The sequence below is a fragment of the Lissotriton helveticus genome, chromosome 11 (assembly GCF_964261635.1).
Source record: "Lissotriton helveticus chromosome 11, aLisHel1.1, whole genome shotgun sequence".
Lineage (NCBI taxonomy): Eukaryota > Metazoa > Chordata > Amphibia > Caudata > Salamandridae > Lissotriton > Lissotriton helveticus.
The window spans coordinates 1,058,134,917-1,058,161,481 of NC_136072.1; the positions used below are offsets into that span (position 1 = coordinate 1,058,134,917).

Genomic DNA, 26,565 nt, shown 5'->3' on the forward strand with positions numbered 1-26,565 from the left:
AATCGCAAATTGGGATGTATGTACAAATTCGCAATTGTTTTGCGAATTCTTCGTATTCCTTAATTGCGATTAACAAATTGCGAATCGCAATTAAGGAATACTTTCCCATTCATTTCTATGGGCCAGGAGGCCCATAGGAATGAATGGGAAGTTATTCTCAATTTGCGATTCGCAATTTGAGAATCACAAATGGAGAATAATTTCAAGGGTGCAGGGGTGTCCAAAGGACACCCTGTTGCACCCCTGAAATAAGCATGGGTGCACATGTGGCGCACATACATGCCCTAAGGGCATGTATGCGAGTCACATGGCACTTTGAAAAATGCTACAATGTGCGTTTTTCAAGGAATTCACAAATTACCACCAACTTGAAGTTGGTGGTAATTTGCGATTCCTTAAGGACAATTAGCATATTTTTTTTGCTTCATATATTGCATATAAGGAATCGCAAAATTTGCGATTCCTTAAATGCAATTGCAAAATAAGGAATCGCAAATTTTGCGATTCCTTGTTTTGCACCAGATTTACCTTTATACATACCATTTGGCAAATTCGCATTCGCAAACGCCGAAATTTTGCGAATGCGAATTGCTTGATACATATGGCCCTAAATCATTATGCCGCAGCCTATCTTATATTATTTGTGATACAATTTAAAAATAATGACACATCCACAGTGCTTTTTGTTGCAGGGAGGGACCTTGCAGTACTATAAATACAGAAATCAGCATTCCCCTCTGCACCAATCAGGATTCCGTATTTTGGCTCTCTGAACACACATACAGACATTTGCAGTGATCGCATTCACCAACTGTGGTTTCATAATATAAAAGACTGCATTTCCCACGGATTAGTATAACTTTAATTTATTTTGCTTTTCAAGCTTGTGCATTTTTAGATGCAGTTACCTGAAGGTGAAAAACAACAAGACAGACTATTTGGATCTTTTTAGTTAAGTCTTTGACCCCTCCATCATGGCTCGGCTTACAGTTCCCCTACTTTTTCTAAGCACTTCAACCCTGCATATAAGTGAATGCAGCCTGAAAAAGTGAAAAATAAAGTTGTGCTTCCAGACTGTCTTCCTTTACAAGTACTTACAGAGGCATTTGCATCCCACTGGGAATGCATCCATAAACCTCATGGCGTGCGCCCCACACTTTGAAGACCTCCTGTTTTAGAGGTTTTCTTTGAGGTTTACCTGGAAATCCATCCACATATGGCACTTTGTTGGACTTCAAGTCTCTGATCACTTTTCTGACTTCCTCTGTTGTAATAGAGGCCTCTACTGCCTAGGTATGTGAATAGAGGGCTCCGTAGATGTCCCGAAAGAGTGTGGCCTTGTACCATTCATCATATATTACACCCTCAGGGTCTGCTTGCTTGCCTGTCACTCTTATTAAACTTTGCCATGGGTCTAGTTGTCAACAGTTGATGTGCCTTGCCCACATTTTCTTGAAATCTTCACCTTAATGACAGCAGTGTATTTAAAACCTTACTAACCAGGATCACATTCAGTCATTCCCTAGTTCTCACCAAGGTCTTTCCTAGCCCCAGAACATATGAAGATTGCTGCTCCCTGCTTCAGCTCCTTGTGTATGCTTTCTTACAGTGGAACTCTTTGCCATTCGCATTTACTGCCATTGAAATCAACTTCCATCTCAGAACTACTTCATGGCTTACAGTCATCTTCATCCCACCCTCTGTCTAATTGTGTTCCAGGTATTCCCTAATAATCAATCTTATTTCAGCCCTGCTGGCCCTATGCTGTAGAAGGAACCCCCATTTTTCACTATTGATACACTGGTTCTCTTTTAGGCTTTCAGTCAAGATGGTAGCCAGCAGAGGATGTGTGTTCAAAAATTGTGATCGACCCACCTGAGGCCCTGGCTTTTTCCCCCACTGTTCTTTTCAGCACAACAATGTGATCAGTTCTTGAGCATGATCAGTGGACATATGAATAAAATGTGTAATCTTTCTCCACCAGGTGTGCCTCCCTCCAGACGTCTATTACTCTTTAACCTGACTGTTTAACTAAATTAAGTGGCCCTCACCCTTGTTAAAGCCATGCTACCAATACACTAATATCCTGCCTGAGAAATACTGGGAAAAGTGGAAAATAAAATCGCCTTTTGAAAGTGCTCAAAAAAAGTCACATGAGTCAGACAGAAGTACTACTCACTATAAGCCAAATTAGGATTAAGAGAGATTTTTTTTTAATATCATAGAGTGCATTATTAATTCACAATCAATAGAAAAAGAGCAAATGTATCCTTATTTTTATTATGGATAGCAAAACAATCACTACACAATAATAGAGCAGTTAATGAAAAACAGCACCAGGATCAAACAAATATATCAATATATCTGATCCCACCCATCCATACATACCACATTCATACCTCAAGCAATATACACACACTAAAAATGAAAACAAAGAATCAGAAACTCTGAAAAGACCATCCCTTAGATGAATTCAGAGAAAATCCTTACAGTGTGAAATTCATATATACAGTAATACATTGTTCTCAAGGTCTTTAATTAGTCTACACATCAGAGAGAATTTCTTGACATGCAATCATGGTTCTACATAGATACAGTTCTGCAAGGAGGAAGTATAATTACTATTGCTGACAAAGTGATTCTATTTTTGTTGGTGGCCTCCACAACATGCGCCGACACGTGGTTCGGTAGTGACCTATGGTAGGGTCGGACCTTCTTCAGGGCGCTAAAAACAAGGGGGGGATCAGTAGGGCTTGGCGTCCAATAATGACAAATGAATGTCCATCTGGGCAGACTAGAACAATGAGCCAATGGGAGGGCTTTCTGGATGAAGTTGAGGTATCGCTGAAATGTCCCAAACTGGAAGTTTTCCTACAGCAGTTCTTAAGAGAGGTTCCTAGGGTCGTGGTCCACTTTGCAGGCATATGTAGGCGATATATAGAATAAACAGAGTCAGATGTCAAGCCCTCTGGTACGGAGAAAGGGAATCTCTACTTCTGTCCCATGCGACTGGGTGAGAAAGGTACCGTACATAGAGAATGAGGCATCAGTCGTCTTTATTGGTAAAGTGAAACAGGCGCGCAGCTCCTGCCAAATGAGGCGCAATGCTGCCGAAGCGAAGTGATCCAACTGAGGTCCGGGCTCTTTTTCCCCTCTGTTCTTTTCAACACAACAATGTGGTCAGTTCTTGAGTATGATCAGTGGACATAGGAATACAATGTGTAATCTTTCTCCACCATCTCCACCAGGTAAGTCTCCCACCAGACATCTATTACTCTGTAACCTGACTTTTTCCCTAAATTCAGTGGCCCTCATCCTTGTTAAAGTCATGCTATCCCTCAACTATCTAGGAATGGTGCATACCTTGGTTGAAATCGCCTACCACAAATATCTTGCTTCTACATATACTGCAATTGTGCATAACTACCACAGAGGGAACTAATGCTGTTCCTGAATGGGTGCCTGAATTACTACAAAATGTACAACCAAATCCCACTTGTTTCTTTGATCGTGACATATCTGCTCTCCTTGTCAAGTATAGTTTCTGGTTCATTTAACTGAACCTATTATGGAACTTTTGCTTTGTTTCTGGTGGTCTAGTGCAACTGAATATCAGACATTGTGAGGGTACCCGTCCCCACTTCTATCAAATGGTGTTCTTGCAGTGGCACCACCTTTGGTCCCTTGTTATTCAGAAATGTGTACACTCTTCATCTTTTAGCCAGCGCATTAAGCTATTTGACATTGAGCTTCTGGACTGTGAACAGACAAGCATAGATTTGTGCGCCTATTTAAGAACATCCAGATGAAACCCTTGCCTTTTTCCGCGAAGTCCAAATCCCCAAATCCATACCCTCCCCACTGAACAAACCACAAACTGAATAACACAGCATTCCCTGCAATGGTATGTCTGTTGGCATTTCTTTCACAATTTCTTCCTGTGGCATATCTACTTCTCCTTCAAGGGATCCCCATTGATAATCACAGCACAGAGTAATCCTGTCCATTTGTGGGGATCCTGGAGCACTGCTACCAAAGTCACATTTTATATAGGATCTTCACCTTACTTTGGAAAGCCCAGGAACTATATGTGGCACATAGGCATAGTTTTCCAACCTAAAAGAAGGCTATATTACCAATTCCATTATTTCACTTTAGAAGATGGAAGAAATGACATCAAGCCTTGAAAAGGTCACTTAAAGAAAGAAAAGTGACCTTTAAAGAATATCCTTCATAAGGCCTTTTCGTCTTCTTTTAAAGTCAATGATAGGTAAGGATAGGGCAATGTAACTGTATATGCTGCAGCAATTTAAGAAAGACAATAGAACACTGTGCCTTTAGGGACACCCCAACCTGCAGTGTCACATTCCGCCCTGTAGGTGGCAATTGACTCTGTTTTGTTCTGCTGGCAGGATCTTGGCTGACTGAGCTTGGCTTTTTTTCAGTTCATGGAGTGCTCGTTGACACTAGCCAAGTTTGCATTTTGTTGGCGTTGCTTGTTGTCACCCTTACAGTGACACCGAGAAACCTGGGTGGGAGAGTTAAAGCAGAGGTGTAGCACCTCCTTAACCGTCTAGATGATATGATTCTGTTCCTCCTGTGCCCCGCTTGAGGAGTGGAGCCTGAGGGATTATCAGCCAGGGGAAGGGAGCACCATGTGGTCCAAGTCCACCAGAACACTAATTCTGAACAATTGCAGCCTTCTTCTTGGGGGATAGAAAATAAGGGTGCCCAGACTATTTCTGAGGCTTTGGTCTTTGCGGAGCCTGTATCACTCAGTCTCGGTGCTACCAGCCCCTGTGGATCATCTGTGAAGTACAGGTTGGTGTCCACTGCTGCTTTTTGAGGAGTTAGGATCAAATACTTTTCTATTTCAAAGACATACCTTTACCTTGATTGTCTTGTATTTGATTTGATCATCGATTCCTACATTTCTTGATAAAGTTTGGGATGATACTGCTATTCAGTGTACTTCGAAATGTGAGACTTGAGAAGTAAAACACCAATGGATTGAGGACGCTGTTGAAGTAGGTGAAAGAAAGCGAAACAACGAACACCATGCAAGCAGTCTGAAAAGCATCACATCTGTTTAAAACTTTGGAGAAACTGACCGCAAAAGTGGCCAGTGCACTGGGGAGAAAGCAGAAGATGAACTCAAGGGACACAGTGGTGACCGACCTGACTGCTCTTTGCATAGTGCCCTGCCTGTCTCCCTTGCAGGTTTTAAGCTTACGCACAATGGACCAGGTACAGAACAGTATGATTCCCAGGGGTACAAAAAACTCAGCCAGGAAGAAGATGTTGTGCCAGATTTGGATCGAGCTAAAGTTCCTGTTGAGGTTGAAGCTCTCACACAGAGTTTTGTTTACAATATCTCCATTTGTCAAATGGGTCTCTGCTAAAATGTAGACTGTCATGGACATGACCAGACTCCATATCACAACAGCAAACCATATGGCTTTCTTCTTTGTGATGCTGTTGACCTTGTGGAAAGGATGCACCACTTTGAAGTATCGATCGACTGCAACTACTGTCAGGAAGAAGATGCTTCCACCTCGGTTTAGGGAGACCATAAAGAGCATGATCCGGCATGGGATATCACCAAAGGACCAGTTGTTGCCTTGCAAGAAGTAATGAGCCCGGAGGGGGAGGCAAAAGATGAGCAGGAAGTCTGCCAGAGTCAAGTTAAAGAGATAAATGGTGCTGGGCTTCCATGATGTAATGCGAAAGCAGAAGATCCAGAGGGCCAATGCATTGCCAAGTAAGCCGATTCCAAACTCAACCAGGAGTACTGCAGCTAATGCAACCGGCTGCTGAGCTTCCACAAAGAGGCAGGATGCATTCATAGTTTCTGAAACCAAACAAAAATATGGGTGAAATGCAACATTTCTTTATTTTTTTATTTTTTTATTGAGTTGTATATAGCGCAAACTTGACCCCAGGGCAACAGAGTACTTCACAGAGTCAGCAGCATATACTTGAGATACATTTGGAGTAAATGCAGATACATAGTGACGAAAAGTGATGAGGTATATGAGGTATGAAATTGCAGAAGCCAAAATACGTAAGATACAGTTGGGGTACAAATAGATACGTGGTGGCATTATGTGATGAGGTGTACAAGGACATTGTTGGATGATTGCAGGTCTAATTCTGAGGTAGTTATGGTATACAAAATACATATCGCTTTACAGAGCACAGCTGCAATTGTACTAAAACATTTGTATTGATTACATATTCCACAACACAAAGGAGCAGCACCTTTGCTCTTAAACCACTAAGCATCTAGGTGGTTGTAAAAGAATAGCAGAAGTACCTCTATTTGACTAGGGATGTAGACCAAAGCCATTCTGAACATGAGGGGAAACAACCAGAATTGCTCTGTCTCCTTCTGATATGCCTTTGTTCTGAGGTTGTTGTGCGCATATGGGGTGAATTTACCTTTCTACCAAACCTGGCAAGGAAAAGTTGGAAGAGGCTGTGGCTAACTGCATATTTCTGGAAAGTTGGAGCAGGTGACCTGCTTTGCACTATGTTTTGTGGGCTTGACATTGGTTCACACTGCCTCAGGGCTTTTCAGTGGAAGGGGCAGCAATTGCCATTTTCACCCCGGTGCATGCTGAAGGAGAGTTGGACATCAGATGCCCCAATAAAATAAACAGCAAGCTCCAGTCAATCCAGTATTTGCACTATCCATTTCCTTTGAAACACAGTATTTTGTGAGGTGCAGCTGTCCCATATACAGTGCGACGTAAACAATAACAGAGCTCTTAGGGAAATCCCACTTGTTCACAGACCCGAAGGCCCTGCAGTGGGCGCTTAACGAGTGGTCGAGGGATCAGCGAAGCGACACTACCACTCAGCAGGCCGGAGTCGAGATAGACAGCCCGCTGGATGAACAGGACTGAAGACAACAAACATGTGAAGTAAGGAGGGGCACGGAATGCGGTGTAGGAAGACTGCGCCTCCCCAGAGTCCAGTTTAGCTGGTACACTATGGCACTGGGGCAGGGCGACTGCCCAACGGAGATGGCTCTGGGAGGCAGCGGCCAGGTCTGTGTATATGTTCTGATCTGGGACTCATTGTAATAACTGTTAGATAGGGGGCAGATATACCTTCATTACGGAATGCTGCACAAACTTTGCACGGCGGAGGTGGAGAGGGGAGGCGATGGGCTATCCAGGTTGGTAACACATAGTCTGATCACCCAGACTGTACCCGAGGGGACAGAATATTGAGGAAATTGGTAGGGGAGGGAGGGAGGGGTCACAGATTCTGCATGACCAGGTTGGGGGCGGTCAGCTGTGGGTGGGGGGTTGGGGAAGCTGAGGGACGTGCTCTGTTAATGGGGAGTTGTATGGGGTGTTGTGTGGGGAGGTTGAGGGTTCAGTACACAGTGGTTAGGCCAGTTACATGCCACAAGCAAGCATACACGATGTCCATTGATCACAGGGATGGCGGGAATGGCTGATGCAGGCAATCCTGGACAGGTAGAATGCGTAAAAGCTCTCACGTGGAACGTCAGGGGACTGAACGAATACCGAAAACTGCGGAAAGTTTTGAGCTACTTGCAAAGGCAGCATGTGAATGTGGCGCTCCTGCAGAAAACACATCTTCCGCATTCCAGCAATATGTTACATAGTAGAGGGCTGGAGGGGAATATCACATCAGCGGGCTTCACGACACATGCTAGAGGGGTACTCACATGGGTTAACCCCAAATCCAAATACACACTGGAACTGCTGAGGGCGGACCCGGAGAGGCGGTACGTTTTATTCAAGGTGCAAGGGACACGGGCTGGACTTAGTGCTAGTGAACGTGTTTGGCCCAAACTATGATTGCCCGGAGTTCTATACATCTCTGGCAGCGATGACTCGTACTTACCGTAGTTCACAATTCTGGTGGGGATTTCAACCTGGTACTTAACCCGACACTGGACAGATCGGCTGGCCCTGTCCGTAGACCCACCACAGCTGCGCAAGCGTTAAATAGCGTCATGACTAGCATGGACAGAGGATGTGTGGAGAGCACGAAATACAGTGCAGGGGGGTTATACACACTACTCGGCCTATCACAATATTCATACACGAATTGATTATTGGCTGGCGTCTTCCTCCCTGCTTGGGCAGCTTAGGGACTGTAGGGTCCTCCCGCGTACACTTTCCGATCACTCCCCGCTCCTGTTGGTGTTGGCTACTCCTAAGAAAATAACCCAGCCTTTTACATGGCGTTTCCCGCCCTACTCGCTCCTGGACCCACTTTTTAGGGGGGAACCGGCGGAAGCCATAGAAGTGTTCTTCGAGACTAACATCAGCACTGTGGACAGCTTCCAAATAGTATGGGAGGCATTTAAGGTATACATAAGGGGTATAGCCATGTCCAAACACTCGGGGCTCCTCAGATCCATCAGGCAAAGACTAGCCGATTTGGAAAAGCGCTTGGCACAGGTAGAAGAGCGGAGGGAGAGGGATGGTGGTGCTTTCTTGGAAGAAGAGATTAAGGCTCTGATTGCAGACTATAATGAAGAAGCGGATAGGGAGATTAAACATATGGGGAAGTACGCGATGGCCCGCACGTATGGAGAGAGTGATAGGCCAAGCTCGGTCCTCGCCAGAGTACTGAAGGGGAGACGGGGCAGGCCGCAGGTTACGGAAGAGAAGACAGATGAGGGAGTAGTCCTCACAGATGAGGCAGATATCGCACAGAGATTCCGGCAATACTACACCGACCTGTACTCATCCAAAAGTGGAGACCTAGACGAAGAAATTCTAGACTACTTGCAGCACATAGAGCTCCCCGCTCTCACGAACGTGCATAGGGAATTCTTAATGCTGCCTATAGAGAAAGAAGAAATTGTGGAGGCTCTTGCCGGCATGAGGTCGGGCAGTGGCCTGGGGGTGGATGGACTCACGGTCGGATTTTATAAATCGTTTCAGGACATACTACTGCTGCACCTGCTGACACTGTTTGACGATCTGTGTGTATCGGGAAGCATGCCACTGTCAATGAGAGAGGCGGTCATGGTAGCTATTCCCAAGCCCGGGAAGGCACCCGACGAGTGAAGCTCATACCGCCCCCTCTCCCTCCTAAACGTTGATACAAAGATATTCGCCAAAGTGCTGGCGAACCGGCTGGCGCTGTTGAAGCCGTTACTGGTCGCGCCGGAACAGGCGGGATTCATCCCGAGCAAAAACCTTACATACAACATACGTACAGTGCTTGGCACCATGCAGCACGTTAAGCAGGACACGAAGGCGGTTGCAGTGTTCCTAGACATGGAGAAGGCCTTCGACTCAGTGGAATGGCCCTTCATGCTTCACTATTGCTCCTGAGGCGTGAGCCGGGAGCTGCTGTTAACTTTGCCCTACTGCTTCGTTTTGCACTAATTATTTGCCCAGGATTTGTTGCTGCTATTTGAATGAATGTTACTCCCAGTTTTACTCGTTTTTAAAAAAAATTAATAAATTGTGCTGCTGATTTGTATGTTAACTTGGTCACTCAGGGAAGACAGGCTACTGTTTATTACTTGATTTCGAGGCCCAGAAGGGAGGGAAACGCGACTAGGCACTCACCTGGACGGCCGCCATTTTGAGTGGGCCAAGGTGAGCGCTCTAGTCTTTTCTCCTCCACAGACCTTCAAAAAGCGGGCTGGCGCGACCGTGCCGCTGGCGTGCCGAAGTCCCGCCAAAGGCAAGCCCGTCTGCGCCCGTCCGCGCCAGGGTAGCGCTCAGCGCCAGCCACGCTGCCCTTTTTGGTGAAGGTAGGGTGCCCTCCTCAGAGATAGCTTTTCGGCATTACTCCAGGGATACCTTGCTCAATATAGGGGAACATTCTGCCGACAGGGGCAATCTTGCCTTTGCTGACTCGGCTCTTCCTCTGAGCGATTTCCTGGGTGGAAGCCTTCTCTCGTGCGGACTCCTTAATGTGAGGTCCCTGCCAAAACACTGTGTGGAAATCCAATTGCTAATTGAATCACATCAGCTTGATGTTTTATTTATGACGGAAACTTGGACTCGCCCTGATTGCGAGATTGAGCCTGATTGGGCCTGTCCGCCAGACTGCAAAATCCTTCATCTCCCTAGACCCAATGGAAGGGGGGGTGGGGTGGGGATTATTTACAGGGCCCCCTAGCTAGTCGGGACCATTGAAATGGATTCAGTTGTTGGTGTGGAACTACTGGGCCTGGCTATAAGGAACGCCTCGGGCCTTATTGCCACTGGGGTTATCTGCTATAGACCTCCTGGGGCTTTTACGGTTCTACAACAACAATCTCTGCTAACTACCTTTACGAACATGGCAGCCTCCCACAACAATCTGCTAATCTTAGGGGATTTTAATCTTTGGCCAAACGGTCCCCTAGATGTAGGGTTCCGTAAGCTTCTCAACTCATGTGAGGATTTGGGCCTCGTTCAGCAGGTAGTGGGTGCTACTCACAAGGACGGTCATTGCCTTGACCTTCTTGTGAGAAGTTGGCCTGATATATGATGCTCACTAGTTCTAGTGATCACCTTGTATCAGTCCAAACAACCCTTATGGTGATTGGTTGTAAGTCAACCTTATAGACCAGCTATCCTAATGGTAGCATGGACAAAGCAGTCTTAGGCTAAACTCTTTTGACATGTGAAGCCAGCTGTTTTACCACAATATAACCCCTTGAATACCAGATGAAAGGACACCACACAGGTTGTTATGAAAATAAACAGTCTATTTATTAATGACAACACCTCTGAACTCTTTATGAGGTCAGAGGGCTAAGCACATGACAATCTCTTACGAAAAATACTACAAATTGCACAAAATTACAATGGTGCCCTAGGGGCACGACAAACCATATACTAAGTAAGTAGAATGTGAAAGTCGATAAGAGGAATGGAGCTGTCCAGAGGCTGTAGGATCGATGGGACCACGCTACACTAACTTCAGGTAAGTAATAGGAGGCCGACGGGACGCGTGTGCAGAGTGTGAACTCACACACGAGATGCGTAACAACGTCTATGGACAGTACAGTTCAAAGAAAAGGTGAGTACGGACAATCCTGACTAGTTAGAACAACAACAACTGTGGAATTGGACACTAGGACAGTTAGACTACCCTTGAGCACCGAAATGCTCTCGTTACCTCACCCACGGGCTGCGGGTGCATAGGTGTCAAAGTGCGTCAGGTTCTCGCGTTGAAGTCTATGGAGCCTGAAAGAAAAGATGCTGCAGGCGACCAGGAGGAAGATGTCAGGTGCAATCCAAGGGTGGATTGGTGAAGGAGACCTGAAAGCAGAGGGGACAATGGTCACAGTCACTAGCCAGTGACTGGAGTGGAACCAGGAAGGAACCAGATGTCGTCGTCGCGATCAGGTGAAGAGTGGACGCTTGACTCTGCAGCCACGTGGACCAGGAGGTGTCTTCGACAACCAGGATGGAGGCACGAGCTGTCCCACGCAGGCTCTCGCTGTCGGCGGTGTTGGATCCGGGATTGGAGGCAACAGGCCTTGGCAAAGGCAACCCACGCTGAGTGAAGAAAGCGTCTGGTGCGGACTAGGAGAGTCCGGGGTGCCCCTCTTTTGGAAGGGAGCAAGGGCCAATCTGGAGCAACCAGATCAGCAGTGGAAATTCAAAGGTTCGTCGTCTAGGAGGCCACTAGCCAGCCGGCAAGTGACCAGACAACGCGTCGAGCAGCAAACAAGCAGAAGGGCCCCAAGCAGATCTCGTGGAGGCTGGAGGGCTGATCTTCGGTGCAGGAGCTGCTCGGGGTCGGGGCTTCTCAGTCCCCAAAGCACTTGGTCAAGTTTACCTCGGGAGTCGTGCTGGAAGCGAAGTGCAGTTTCTTCCAAGATGGCCGGTCCCACGTGTCTCGTCGCACCCACGGGTCTCAGCTTTGCTGAAGATGTGAGTTGAAGTCGGAGAGGTCTGGGAATCCGGGTCTTTTCGGGCTCTGAAGTCTGGATCCTCGAGGAAAGACGACAAAGGGAAGCCGCTGGACGCTTGATGGTGCCTGCTTGTGCAGGGTGGACACTCCTTGCCCACTAGGGAGATTCTACAGTCTTCTGTGGAGCAGAACGTCGAAGGCCAGAGTTTCCTCTTCCTGAATAGTTCAGGATAATCTAATTTGGAATGGGACCAGCTCCTACCTTTATTCTCCTAAAGGGGGCTGCACTACTGACTAGGTCCCTCCCCTGGGTGGGACCAGGAAGGGGGGTGGCTACACCCCCTATCCCTTGTCCGGTTTCCCGCCAGAGCTGGGGCTGGGATGCCCCAGCAACTGGTTTGAACCGGTGTATGCACAGGGCACCTTGTGTGCCCCAGGCATGTCTCATTCCTTTCAGGCCTCCCTACCGCAATACACAAAGTCCTGTCTGGGGTGGTGCTAGCACCTCCCAAGGCAGGAAACCCTTTGTCCAAGCCATCCTCGCTGGAAGGACTCCTAGCAGCAGGAGGTCAGACTTGTGGCAGCATCCATTTTGTGATGCTGAGGCTCGAGTTAACTTTAACCGGGGTTCACAGTCACATACATGTCGTGTCCCTCTAGAAGGGTGGAATGCTACCCCCGTCGCCAGAATTGGCGAGGGGTAGTATTCCAAATCGTATGACACCTTACTCGACATGTTTTGATAATGTTATACCAGAGTTAGCATTTAACCGCGAGGATTATAATGCACTTAAGAGTATATGGTATAGCGTTATCATGGAACAGCTATTAGGACTTGGTTCCCCAAGCTGCAAACGGGCTCAGCTCATGCCAGAGCACCATCTCACATAATTCCAAGCACTCTGCCTTCAGGATTGTTAAGGCCTTCCATAGGAGTGACTGATAGGAATATATGTGTCCATTTTAGGGTTAGATATAGGTATACTATTTCCATAGCAAAGGGTGTTTACACCACCTTGCCCCAGCTGTCATGCAGCCAGTTGTGTCAGATTTAGATGGCCAGCCAGGGGTGGCATAATACATGCTTCAGCCCCTGGTAGGCCCTGGGTACACCTATGCCCTGGGTACCTAAGGTACACTGTACAGGGACTGACAAGGTGGCCCAGTACCAATTGGTAAATGCACCTAAAGTACATGGTTGTCAATTTAGAGAGAGAACAGCTAGGCTGTGGGTCTGATTAGCAGGCCCACAGCCAGGGAAAGTCGTAAACCAGTGAAGCAAAAAGCCAAAATCTGGGGTGACCTTAGGATTGCAGACCCCACTCTCCTACATAACCCCCCCCCCAAACTTAGGGACATTAAACTAACCTTGACCAGGTGAGTCTTCCTGTTCTAAGTGGAAATACCTGGAGAGACCATCTGCATTGCCATGGTCAGTCCCTGGTCTGTGCTCCACTGTAAAGTCCATCCCCTGTAGGGAAATGGACCACCTAAGAAGTTTGGGGTTTTCACTCTACATCTGATTTAGCCATAAGAGGGGCTTATGGTCGGTCTGAATTCTGAAGTGAGTTCCAAACAAGTAGGGCCTCAACTTCTTTAGGGCAAAAACCACAGCAAAGGCCTCCCTCTCAATAGCTGACCAACGTTTCTCTCTAGGGGTCAGCCTTCCACTTATAAAAGCAATGGGCTGGTCATGACCATCAATATTCAGTTGAGAAAGAACAGCTCCCACACCCAACTCAGATGCATCTGTTTGGACAATGAAGGTTTTGGAGTAGTCAGGACTCTTGAGAATAGGTGCAGTACACATGGCCTGCTTTAGGTCATCAAATGCCTTTTGACAGCTAACTGTCCACTGAACTTTCTTTGGCATTTTCTTGCCTGTCAGGTCATTAAGTGGTGTCACAATGGACCCATAATTCTTGACAAACTTCCTATAGTAACCAGACAGGCCCAAGAAAGCTCTGTCCTGTGTCTGGGTGGTTGGAGGAGCCCAGTCCTTAATGGCCTGTATCTTGCTCTCCAATGGTTGAACCTGGCCTCCACCTACAAGGTGGCCCAGGTACACAACCTGACTCTGCCCTATCTGGCTCTTAGTAGCCTTGATAGTGAGGCCTGCCTTTTGCAGGGCCTCCAAAACTTTCCTCAGGTGGATCAGGTGATCCTCCCAGGTGGAGCTAAAGACAGCAATATCATCTAGATATGCTGCACAAAAGTCATCCAACCCAGTGAGAACTTGGTTCACCAACTTTTGAAAAGTGGCAGGTGCATTTTTTAAACCAAAGGGCATCACCACAAATTGGTAATGACCTCCTGGGGTAGAAAAATGCTGTCTTGGCCTTGGCATCCTCAGCTAGCCTGATTTGCCAATAACCAGCTGTTAGGTCAAATGGACTTAAGAAAGTTGCAGAAGCCAACTTGTCTATCAGTTCATTTGCCCTGGGTATTGGATGGGCATCTGTCTTAGTAACAGCATTGAGACCCCCGTAGTCTACACAAAACCTCATCTCTCTCTTACCATCCTGGGTGTGAAGTTTAGGCACTAGAACTACAGGACTAGCCCAAGGGCTCTCTGAGGGTTCAATGACTCCCAATTTCAACATCTTTTGTACTTCTTTCTTTATGCAGTCCCTGACGTGGTCAGGTTGCCTGTAGATTTTACTCTTTATAGGCAGACTGTCTCCAGTGTCCACCTCGTGTGTGCACCAGTTTGTCTGACTGGGGGTCATAGAAAACATTTGCCTGAAGGATTGAAGAACCTGTTTACAATCCTCTTGTTGATGAGCAGAGAGGCTGTCAGAAAGGACTACACCATCTACTGACCCATCATCAGGGTTCTGAGTGAGCAGGTCTGGGAGAGGGTCACTCTCTTCCTCCTGCCCCTCATCTGTGGCGATGAGCAAGCCCATGTCCTCCCTGTTGACAAATGCTTTGAGCCTATTCACATGAAGTACTCTGTGAGGGCTCCTGGGAGTTCCCATGTCCACCAAGTAGGTGACTTCTCCCTTTTGCTCAATGATGGTATGGGGTCCAGACCATTTGTCTTGGAGAGCTGTTGGGGCCACTGGTTCCAACACCCACACCTTCTGTCCTGCATGGTAAACAGTTAAGACAGCCTTTTGGTCATGCCAAGCTTTTTGAAATTCTTGGCTGGCCTCAAGGTTTTTAGATGCCTTCTCCATGTACTCTGCCATCCTGGAACGGAGACCAAGTACATAGTCCACTATGTCAAGTTTAGGCTTTTTGAGAGGTAACTCCCATCCTTCCTTCACAAGACATAGGGGTCCACTTACAGAAGCTCAAAAGGGCTGTAACCAACCCCCTTCTGTGGGACCTCTTTGTAAGCAAACAGAAGGCAGGGTAAAAGGATGTCCCATCTTCGCCTAAGCTTTTCAGGTAACCCTCTTATCATCCCTTAGAGGGTCTTGTTAAATCTTTCAACAAGCCCATTGCACTGTGGGTGATAGGGTGTGGTAAATTTGTAATTTACACCACACCCCTTCCACATTGCAGTCAAGTATCCTGATATGAAGTTTGCACCTCTGTCAGAGACAACCTCCTTAGGAAACCCCACTCTGGAGAAAACTCCAAGTAGGGCCCTGGCCACAACAGGAGCTGTAGTGGTCCTAAGGGGAATAGCTTCTGGATACCTGGTGGCATGATCCACTACCACCAGTATAAATCTGTGCCCAGGTGCTGTTGGGGGGTCCATTGGTCCAACAATGTCAATCCCCACTCTTTCAAAGGGAACCCCCACCACAGGTAGTGGTTGTGAGAAGTTGGCCTGATATATGATGCTCACTAGTTCTAGTGATCACGTTGTAGCAGTCCAAACAACCCTTATGGTGATTGGTTGTAAGTCAACCTTATAGACCAGCTATCCTAATGGTAGCATGGACAAAGCAGTCTTAGGCTAAACTCTTTTGGCATGTGAAGCCAGCTGTTTTACCACAATATAACCCCTTGAATACCAGATGAAAGGACACCACACAGGTTGTTATGAAAATAAACAGTCTATTTATTAATAACAACACCTCTGAACTCTTTATGAGGTCAGAGGGCTAAGCACATGACAATCTCTTACGAAAAATACGATAAGTTGCACAAAATCACAATGGTGCCCTAGGGGCACGACAAACCATATACTAAGTAAGTGGAATGTGAAAGTCAATAGTTCGAATGGAGCTGTCCAGAGGCTGTAGGATCGGTGGGACCACGCTACACTAACTTCAGGTAAGTAATAGGAGGCCCACGGAACGCGTGTGCAGAGTGTGAACTCACACGCGAGATGCGTAACAACGTCTATGGACAGTACAGTTTAAAGAAAAGGTGAGTACGGACAGTCCTGACTAGTTAGAAGAACAACGACTGTGGAACTGGACACTAGGACAGTTAAACTACCCTTGAGCACCGAAATGCTCTCGTTACCTCACCCACGGGCCGCGGGTGCATAGGGTTCAAAGTGCGTCGGGTTCTCGCGTTGAAGTCAATGGAGCCTGAAAGAAAAGATGCTGCAAGCGACCAGGAGGAAGATGTCCGGTGCAATCCAAGGGTGGATTGTTGAAGAAGGAGACCTGAAAGCAGAGGGGAGAATGTTCACAGTCACTAGCCAGTGACTGGAGTGGAACCAGGAAGGAACCAGATGTCGTCGTCGCGTTCAGGTGAAGAGTGGACGCTTGACTCTGCAGCCACGTGGACCAGGAGGTGTCTTCGACGACCAGGATGGAGGCACGAGCTGTCCCACGCAGGCTCTCGCTGTCGGCGGTGTTGGATCCGGGATTGGAGGCAACAGGCCTTGGCAAAGGCAACCCACGCGGTGAGGAGGAAAAGCGTCTGGTGCGGACTAGGAGAGTCCGGGGTGCCCCTCTTTTGGAAGGGAGCAAGGGCCAATCTGGAGCAACCAGATCAGCAGTGGAAATTCACAGGTTCGTCGTCTGGGAGGTCACTAGCCAGCCGGCAAGTGACCAGACAACGCGTCGAGCAGCAACAAAGCAGAAGGGCCCCACGCTGATGTCGTGGATGCTGGAGGGCTGAGCTTCGGTGCAGGGGCTGCTCGGGGTTGGGGCTTCTCAGTCCCCAAAGCACTTGGTCGAGTTTACCTCGGGAGTCGTGCTGGAAGCGAAGTGCAGTTTCTTCCTAGATGGCCGGTCCCACGTGTCTCGTCGCACCCACGGGTCTCAGCTTTGCTGGAGATGTGAGTTGAGGTCGGAGAGGTCTGGGAATCCGGGTCTCGTTGGGCTCTGAAGTCTGGATCCTCGAGGGAAGACGACAAAGGGAAGCCGCTGGACGCTTGGTTGTGCCTGCTTGTGCAGGGTGGAAACTCCTTGTCCACAAGGGAGATTCTTCAGTCTTCTGTGGAGCAGAACGTCGAAGGCCAGAGTTTCTTCTTCTTGAATAGTTCAGGATAATCTAATTTGGAATGGGACCAGCTCCTATCTTTATTCTCCTAAAGGGGACTGCACTACTGACTAGGTCCCTCCCCTGGGTGGGATCAGGAAGGGGGGTGGTTACACCCCCTATCCTTTGTCCGGTTTCCCGCCAGAGCTGGGGCTGGAGTGCCCCAGCAACTGGTTTGAACCGGTGTATGCACAGGGCACCTTGTGTGCCCCAGGCATGTCTCATTCCTTTCAAGCCTACCCTACCCAATACACAAAATCCTGTCTGGGGTGGTGCTAGCACCTCCCAACGCAGGAAACCCTTTGTCCAAGCCGCCCTCGCTGGAAGGACTCCCAGCAACAGGAGGTCAGACTTGTGTCTGTGGTGGCAGCATCCATTTTGTGATGCCAAGGCTCGAGTTAAATTTAACCGGGGTTCTCAGTTACATACATGTCGTGTCCCTTTAGAAGGGTGGAATGCTACCCCGTCGCCAGAATTGGTGAGGGGGTAGTATTCCAAATCGTATGACACCTTACTCGACATGTTTTGATAATGTTATACCAGAGTTGGCATTTAACCACGAGGATTATAATGCACTTAACAGTATATGGTATAGCGTTATCATGGAACAGCTATTAGGACTTGGTTCCGCAAGCTGCAAACGGGCTCAGCTCATGCCAGAGCACCATCTCACATAATTCCAAGCACTCTGCCTTCAGGATTGATAAGGCCTGCCATAGGAGTGACTGATAGGAATATATGTGTCCATTTTAGGGTTAGATATAGGTACACTATATCTATAGCAAAGGGTGTTTACACCACCTTGCCCCAGCTGTCATGCAGCCAGTTGTGTCAGATTTAGATGGCCAGCCAGGGGTGGCATAATACATGCTTCAGCCCCTGGTAGGCCCTGGGTACACCTATGCCCATCTCACAGGGACTGATAAGGTGGCCCAGTACCAATTGGTAAATGCACCTAAAGTACATGGTTGTCAATTTAGAGAGAGAACAGCTAGGCTGTGGGTCTGATTAGCAGGCCCACAGCCAGGGAAAGTCGTAAACCAGTGAAGCAAAAAGCAAACATCTGGGGTGACCATAGGATTGCAGACCCCACTCTCCTACAGTGGTATAAGGGGGGCCTTTGTTGTGCCACCTGATTTGCCACTGGCTTGGCAGGTGACACATGAGTGACAAAACTCTTTAGTGTCCTCAGACATATGAGGCCAGTGAAAGTGTGGGGCAAGCCTGTCCCAAGTATTGTTCTGGCCTAAGTGACCTGCAAGGGGAATCTCATGGGCTAAGGTGAGAAGGAAACCTCTAAGAGACAAGGGGAAGACCAGCCTCCTGGTAGCACCAGGTTTGGGGTCTCTTGCCTCAGAGTATAGGAGTCCATCATCCCAATATACCTTATGGGCACCTGTAGCATTCCCTGCAGCCTCAGCAGCAGCCTGCTGTCTGAGGGGTTCAAGAGAGGAACAGTCTAACTGTGCCTGCCTCAAGTCTGCCCTGGAAGGTCCCCCTGTCCCAAGAAACTCAACCTGTTCAGGCTCAAGCTCTTCTAGGACAGTTCCTTCTGGGGTCTTGGGGTCAGTCTCCTAAGAGAGCTGATCCTCAACCTGAGGCAGGGGGGAAGGCTCAGCTTTACCCCTCCTGCTCTTTCTCTTGGGTAGTGTCTGGTCTATTCTTCCAGGATCCAGCACTAGTTCAGCTGGGCATTTCTTGGCCTGTGACCTAGTCACAGCAAGGACATGTGAGGAGAGACCTAGCGTTTCTACATGAATCCTGTACTCCACATCTGACCACAATGAGGATTCCAAATCATTGCCCAAAAGACAATCTACTGGGAGGTCTGAACTAACTACAACCCTTTTAAGGCCAGTTACCCCTCCCCAGGAGAAATTAACAACTGCCATACTGTGATTGGTAGTGACATTGCTAGCATTGGTCACTAGGTAGTCTGAACCTAGCATGATCTGGTCAGGGTCCACAAATGTTGGTATCACCATAGTGACACTGGCACATGTGTCCCTGTAGGCCTGAGCCATCCTTCCATTGATTAAAGGCGTTTGTCTGTATTTGCCCAGAGTACTAGGACTTACAGTAGGGGTCATATCCATGTCCCCAGTACAAACAAGAACTGCCTGAGTAGGAATTCTAACTAAGTCAGAACCCACCTCAGTTCCCAGTGTTAACCCAACTATAGCCTTGGGAGGAACACTACCACTACTAACTGTACTAGGGGTGCAGGTGTCTTAGGGACAGTAGTGGTAGGAGTTTGGCCTTTCTTGGTGCACTCACTAAACCAGTGAGTCTTACTTTTACAGTATTGGCACCATGGTTTCTTAGGACCTTCATTCTTCTTATTTTGGGAAGTTTGGGACCCACCCTCCTTAGGTTGTTGGGGCCCTGTTGAAGACTTCTGGTCATTTTGCTTATTCTCATTACCCTTCTGGTCTGCTTTCTTCTGGCCACCACCCTGGTTCTGGTTCTGCTGCTTGACCCTTGTCCTGACCCATCTGTCTGCCTTCTTTCCCAATTCTTGGGGAGAGGTCAGATCTGAGTCAATCAAGTGCTGATGCAACAACTGGTTCTGACAATTATTTAAGATTTGTTCTCTCATAATTAGATTATACAATCCTGTGTAATCAGAAACTTTACTACCCAGTAACCAGCCTTCCAAAGCCTTAGTGGCACAATCAACAAAGTCAGTCCAATCTTGAGCCTGAGTTTTCTGGGTATCCCTGAACATCAACCTGTACTGTTCAGTGGTTAAGCCAAACCCATCAATCAGAGCAGTTTTCAAGACTTGGTAATCATTAGCATCCTCATCTCTAACAGTGAGGAGCTTGTCTCTACCTTTACCTTCAAAGGAGAGCCACAATATAGCTGCCCACTGACTCTGGGGTACCTGCTGTACTTTGCAGGCTCTCTCCAAAGCAGTTATCCACTTGTGGATATCATCTCCTGTCTTATAGGAGGGCACTATTTTACTCAGGTGTCTATTATCAAAACTCCTGTCCCTATCCCTAGGGATATTGCTGCCACCAGTGGGGACTACCCCACTCAACTGTTGCTCTCTAGCAAAGGCAAGCTTCTCTTTGGCCAGGGCAAGTTCTTCCCTTTGGATCCTCAGATTAGCTTCCTTCATCTTTGCCTCATGCTCTCTCCTCTGAGGGGAACTCATCCTCCTCTGAGCAGATGCATGAGAGGCACGAGAGTGCACAGATCTAATGGAGTCCCTAGAATGAGACCTATCTCTTCTAACTCCATGGTTAGGCCTGCTTATGGACAGTACTGGGGCTCCCCTGGTATTATCCATATGCATGTCTAAGTTGGCCCTTGTGAGTCTGCTGACTATCACAGAACCATTGTCTGCCTCATCCCCAGACTGTTCTTCTTCTTCCTCCTCCTCTTCTACATTCTCTGTTTCAGGGAGGTCTGGATCTCCAAGAGTACCTTCTAAGGGGGGGCAGGCTCCTATCTGGATTAGAGGGGTCTGTGTTGGCAGCCCTTCTGGCATCATATGTCTCTAAGAGACCTAACAGAAAAGGAGTGGTAGGGTTAGAACCCTGTTTCAATTTCCTGGAGGTACACAATTGTCTCATCTCCTGGAAACTGAGAGCTGCATATCTGGAAAGGACCTGTGGAGGGTCACTAACCACTAGGGGAGTCTGTGAAGACTCTCCATGGGTAGACATGCTTCTAGTGAGGTGTAAGCGATACACCTACCTACACTATGGGCTTTCCTACTGATCCCTTGCTAAGAGTTGTAGTCAGGGTGTGCTAGGCCCTTTCTACTACATCAGCTGGTTCAGTAGAACTCAGAGTATTTCTAAGCTTGTTATATGTACCTAAGTACCTTATGTGATCTTTCAAATGATATTTCAAGATTATATTTGGTAAAAACAACAGCAAGCTCAAATCCCAACCGCTGCACACCAATGTGAGAAGTTGGCCTGATATATGATGCTCACTAGTTCTAGTGATCACCTTGTATCAGTACAAACAACCCTTATGGTGATTGGTTGTAAGTCAACCTTATAGACCAGCTATCCTAATGGTAGCATGGACAAAGCAGTCTTAGGCTAAACTCTTTTGGCATGTGAAGCCAGCTGTTTTACCACAATATAACCCCTTGAATACCAGATGAAAGGACACCACACAGGTTGTTATGAAAATAAACAGTCTATTTATTAATAACAACACCTCTGAACTCTTTATGAGGTCAGAGGGCTAAGCACATGACAATCTCTTACGAAAAATACTACAAGTTGCACAAAATTACAATGGTGCCCTAGGGGCACGACAAACCATATACTAAGTAAGTGGAATGGGAAAGTCGATAAGAGGAATGGAGCTGTCCAGAGGCTGTAGGATCGATGGGACCACGCTACACTAACTTCAGGTAAGTAATAGGAGGCCCACGGGACGCGTGTGCAGAGTGTGAACTCACACGCGAGATGCGTAACAATGTCTATGGACAGTACAGTTCAAAGAAAAGGTGAGTACGGACAATCCTGACTAGTTAGAACAACAACGATTGTGGAATTGGGCACTAGGACAGTTAGACTACCCTTGAGCACCGAAATGCTCTCGTTACCTCACCCACGGGCTGCGGGTGCATAGGTGTCAAAGTGCATCGGGTTCTCGCGTTAAAGTCTATGGAGCCTGAAAGAAAAGATGCTGCAGGCGACCAGGAGGAAGATGTCCGGTGCAATCCAAGGGTAGATTGGTGAAGAAGGAGACATGAAAGCAGAGGGGACAATGTTCACAGTCACTAGCCAGTGACTGGAGAGGAACCAGGAAGGAACCAGATGTCGTCGTCGCAATCAGGTGAAGAGTGGACGCTTGACCCTGCAGCCACGTGGACCAGGAGGTGTCTTCGACAACCAGGATGGAGGCACGAGCTGTCCCACGCAGGCTCTCGCTGTCAGCGGTGTCGGATCCGGGATTGGAGGCAACAGGCCTTGGCAAAGGCAACCCACACGGTGAGTGAAGAAAGCGTCTGGTGCGGACTAGGAGAGTCCGGGGTGCCCCTTTTTTGGAAGTAAGCAAGGGCCAATCTGGAGCAACCAGATCAGCAGTGGAAATTCAAAGGTTCGTCGTCTAGGAGGCCACTAGCCAGCCGGCAAGTGACCAGACAACGCGTCGAGCAGCAAACAAGCAGAGGGGTCCCACGCAGATCTCGTGGAGGCTGGAGGGCTGATCTTCGGTGCAGGAGCTGCTCGGGGTCGGGGCTTCTCAGTCCCCAAAGCACTTGGTCGAGTTTACCTCGGGAGTTGTGCTGGAAGCGAAGTGCAGTTTCTTCCAAGATGGCCGGTCCCACGTGTCTTGTCGCACCCACGGGTCTCAGCTTTGCTGAAGATGTGAGTTGAGGTCGGAGAGGTCTGGGAATCCGGGTCTCGTCGGGCTCTGAAGTCTGGATCCTCGAGGGAAGACGACAAAGGGAAGCCGCTGGACGCTTAATGGTGCCTGCTTGTGCAGGGTGGACACTCCTTGCCCACAAGGGAGATTCTTCAGTCTTCTGTGGAGCAGAACGTCGAAGGCCAGAGTTTCTTCTTCTTGAATAGTTCAGGATAATCTAATTTGGAATGGGGCCAGCTCCTACCTTTATTCTCCTAAAGGGGGCTGCACTACTGACTAGGTCCCTCCCCTGGGTGGGACCAGGAAGGGGGGTGGCTACACCCCCTATCCTTTGGCCGGTTTCCCGCCAGAGCTGGGGCTGGGATGCCCCAGCAACTGGTTTGAACCGGTGTATGCACAGGGCACCTTGTGTGCCCCAGGCATGTCTCATTCCTTTCAGGCCTCCCTACCTCAATACACAAAGTCCTGTCTGGGGTGGTGCTAGCACCTCCCAAGGCAGGAAACTCTTTGTCCAAGCCATCCTCGCTGGAAGGACTCCCAGCAGCAGGAGGTCAGACTTGTGTCGGTGGTGGCAGCATCCATTTTGTGATGCTGAGGCTCGAGTTAACTTTAACCGGGGTTCACAGTCACATACATGTCGTGTCCCTCTAGAAGGGTGGAATGCTACCCCCGTCGCCAGAATTGCCGAGGGGGTAATATTCCAAATCGTATGACACCTTACTCGACATGTTTTGATAATGTTATACCAGAGTTAGCATTTAACCGCGAGGATTATAATGCACTTAAGAGTATATGGTATAGCGTTATCATGGAACAGCTATTAGGACTTGGTTCCGCAAGCTGCAAACGGGCTCAGCTCATGCCAGAGCACCATCTCACATAATTCCAAGCACTCTGCCTTCAGGATTGTTAAGGCCTTCCATAGGAGTGACTGATAGGAATATATGTGTCCATTTTAGGGTTAGATATAGGTATACTATATCTATAGCAAAGGGTGTTTACACCACCTTGCCCCAGCTGTCATGCAGCCAGTTGTGTCAGATTTAGATGGCCAGCCAGGGGTGGCATAATACATGCTTCAGCCCCTGGTAGGCCCTGGGACACCTATGCCCTGGGTACCTAAGGTACACTGTACAGGGACTGATAAGGTGACCCAATACCAATTGGTAAATGCACCTAAAGTACATGGTTGTCAATTTAGAGAGAGAACAGCTAGGCTGTGGGTCTGATTAGCAGGCCCACAGCCAGGGAAATTCTTAAACCAGTGAATCAAAAAGCAAAAATCTGGGGTGACCATAGGATTGCAGACCCCACTCTCCTACACTTCTCTTCTCCGTCCCTCATCTGTTGCATATGGGGAATACATCACCGTTGGTCTGGACCGATCATTTTTTAATTAAATTTAATGTTAATGTCAATACTGGCCGAACTCGATTGGTGCGTCCCACTACCGATGTTCTGTGTAGGGACTGGAAGGCCCTTGCACGACTGCGAGGGTCTGACTCGGTGTTCATGGTGAGAGATTGCTTCTCCCTGGACAAGCAGGTTGACAAAAATGTTACCGCGTTGTGCCTCAGGATTACCACAACGCTAGATTCCCATGCCCCGCTAAAAAAACTGAGATGCAAAAGCAGAGCCTCGGCCCCTTGGTTTACTGACACATTGAAATCCACCAAACGAGCTTGCAAACAGGCAGAGGAAATGGCGGCGGGGGTATAACTATTCAGACAGGCTGCTTTGAAAGCTTAAATTGGCTGAGTATAAAACCCTGATTCATAACACTAAAGCAGAGTATTTTTGCTCTACGATTTGTAACGCTTCAAACAGCTCTAGGAGCATTTTTAATATTCTTAACAGCCTCACCAGCCCGCATTGCTCCAGGAATTCGATACCACCATCGCAGGAACTCTGTGAGAACCTGGCCAAGTTCTTCAGGGACAAAATCGAGGTCATTATTAATGATCTCCAAGCTCCCCCTGTGCCCAGCTGCTCCCAGGTATTGATGGACCAGACCTCGTTCGGCAGGGACCTTGGCCCCTGTCGACAGCCTGGGGAGCAACTATCAGGGTTTTCTCCCTTAGGGGAGGAAGACTTTAGGAGGCTGGCGTGCGACATCTCTTCCGGCTCACCTATGGACCCGGTCCCGCATAAGATCTGGAAGGAGTATGAGGTGGAATTATTCCCTGCTCTCCGCCTGATCTGCAACCAGTCTCTGACTAGTGGCATTGTGCCCACTCGTTGGAAACAAGCTTTGATATCCCCGCTGTTGAAAAAACCTTCGCTGGACCCAGAGTGCTCTAAGAATTATAGGCCAATCTTGTTGCTTCCTTTCCCCGCTAAGATTGTTGAACTTAGGATCAGTTCTCTATTGTCCAAACATCTGGAGCAACACCAGCTGCTGGAATATCTGCAATTCGGCTTTCGCCCTCCCCATGGGACTGAGATGGCCTTGATCACGGCCATGGATGAGCTTCAAATGCGTGCAGACAGGGGTCAGGCAACCGCTTTGATTTTGCTTGACCTGTCTGCCGCATTTGATACGGTAAACCATGAGATCCTCCTGCACAGATTGCAGGAGGCCGGGGTGAGGGGCTGTGCCCTGTGGTGGTTTCGCTCCTTTCTTGATGACAGACAGCAGGCTGTGGCTCTCCCCCCTTTTCAATCTGCATTTTTCCCAGTACCACATGGTGTTCCTCAGGGCTCAGCTATTAGCCCTATTTTGTTTAATCTTTATTTAAAACCGTTGATCTCCCTGATTAAGTCTTATAAGATCAATACGATTAATTATGCGGACGACACTCAACTGATCCTTTCCTTTGATGGGGAGGATTCAATATCGGTTGAGGTTTTCCATGAGTGTTTGAGGGACATTGCTGGCTGTCTACACGTTAACTCCCTGCAATTCAACGCAGGTAAAACTGAATTGCTTTTCTATGCGGGGAATAAGATTTCACACTCTATCCCTGATAATCTCTGGCCCCCAGAATTTGCCACTAGGGTTTCTCCTGTTAAAATAGTGCATAACCTAGGTGTTATGCTGGACAACAAGTTGCCTATGGAGGCTCAGGTTGCAAAAACGGTATCGTCCTGCTTCGCCCTGATTAGGTCCCTTAGCAAAATTATGCCACCTTTACCTTCCTCTGCCCGGGCCCTGGTGGCCAGATGTACAATTCTGAGTATGTTATGTTATGTTATGTACTATCTCTTCTATAGCGCACGGCTACCCCAAAGGGTGTCCCGGCGCTTTGGCAAAGAGACCTGAAACCGAAAAACACAACACGGCAGCTCACAGTAGTCCAAAGAATTATGCAGAAAAACCCAAGTCTTCAGCTCCCTTCTAAAAGAAAGGAGACTGTTGGCTTTACGAAGGGTAATAGGGAACTCATTCCAGCGGCATGCCGCCAAGTACCGGAAGGACCGTCCTCCCATCCGGGCACGTCTAATAGACGGTACATCGGCCTTAGCCAACCCAGCCGACCGCAACATCCTCCGCGGCGCATAGAAAGCCATGCGCTTCCTGATGTAGTTCGGGCCAACTGAATGAAGGGCCTTAAACGCCAAAGTAAGAATCTTAAATACGATTCTTTTGGAGATGGGCAGCCAATGCAACCTTTTAAGCAGATCCGAGGCTCTTGCTCTCCGTGGAAGGCTAAAAATAGCTCTTGCCGCTGAATTCTGCACTATTTGCAGCCTGGCCAACAGATATTTAGGCAATCCTGAATATAGGGCATTGGCGTAGTCGAGTCGCGACCCAATTAACGCCTGAACAATAATTTTGTAGAGTACACTCGACTATTGCAATGCACTGTTGCTCGAGTCTCCCAGTTTTTTGCTTGATAGGCTTCAAAGAATTCAATCAGCGGCGGCCAGAATGGCCTTGGGGTGGCCTAGAAGAACATCAGCATCCGCGGCCCTGGCTGAATTCCATTGGCTCCCCCTTAGACAGAGAATACGATTTAAGTCTCT

The 26,565-nt window shown here is 48.1% G+C and overlaps 1 protein-coding gene across 1 annotated transcript in view; it reads right to left on the bottom strand.

Annotated features, from left to right (window-relative positions):
• Positions 1-3,858: 3,858 nt before the first annotated feature.
• Positions 3,859-26,565, bottom strand: part of LOC144791473 (hydroxycarboxylic acid receptor 2-like) — a 115,960-nt gene continuing 93,253 nt past the window's right edge. The window contains exon 4 of the mRNA XM_078666146.1: positions 3,859-5,851. Coding sequence (XP_078522272.1) covers positions 4,917-5,846 — 930 coding nt within the window. The 5' untranslated portion in view covers positions 5,847-5,851 and the 3' untranslated portion in view covers positions 3,859-4,916. The remainder of the gene's footprint in view (positions 5,852-26,565) is intronic.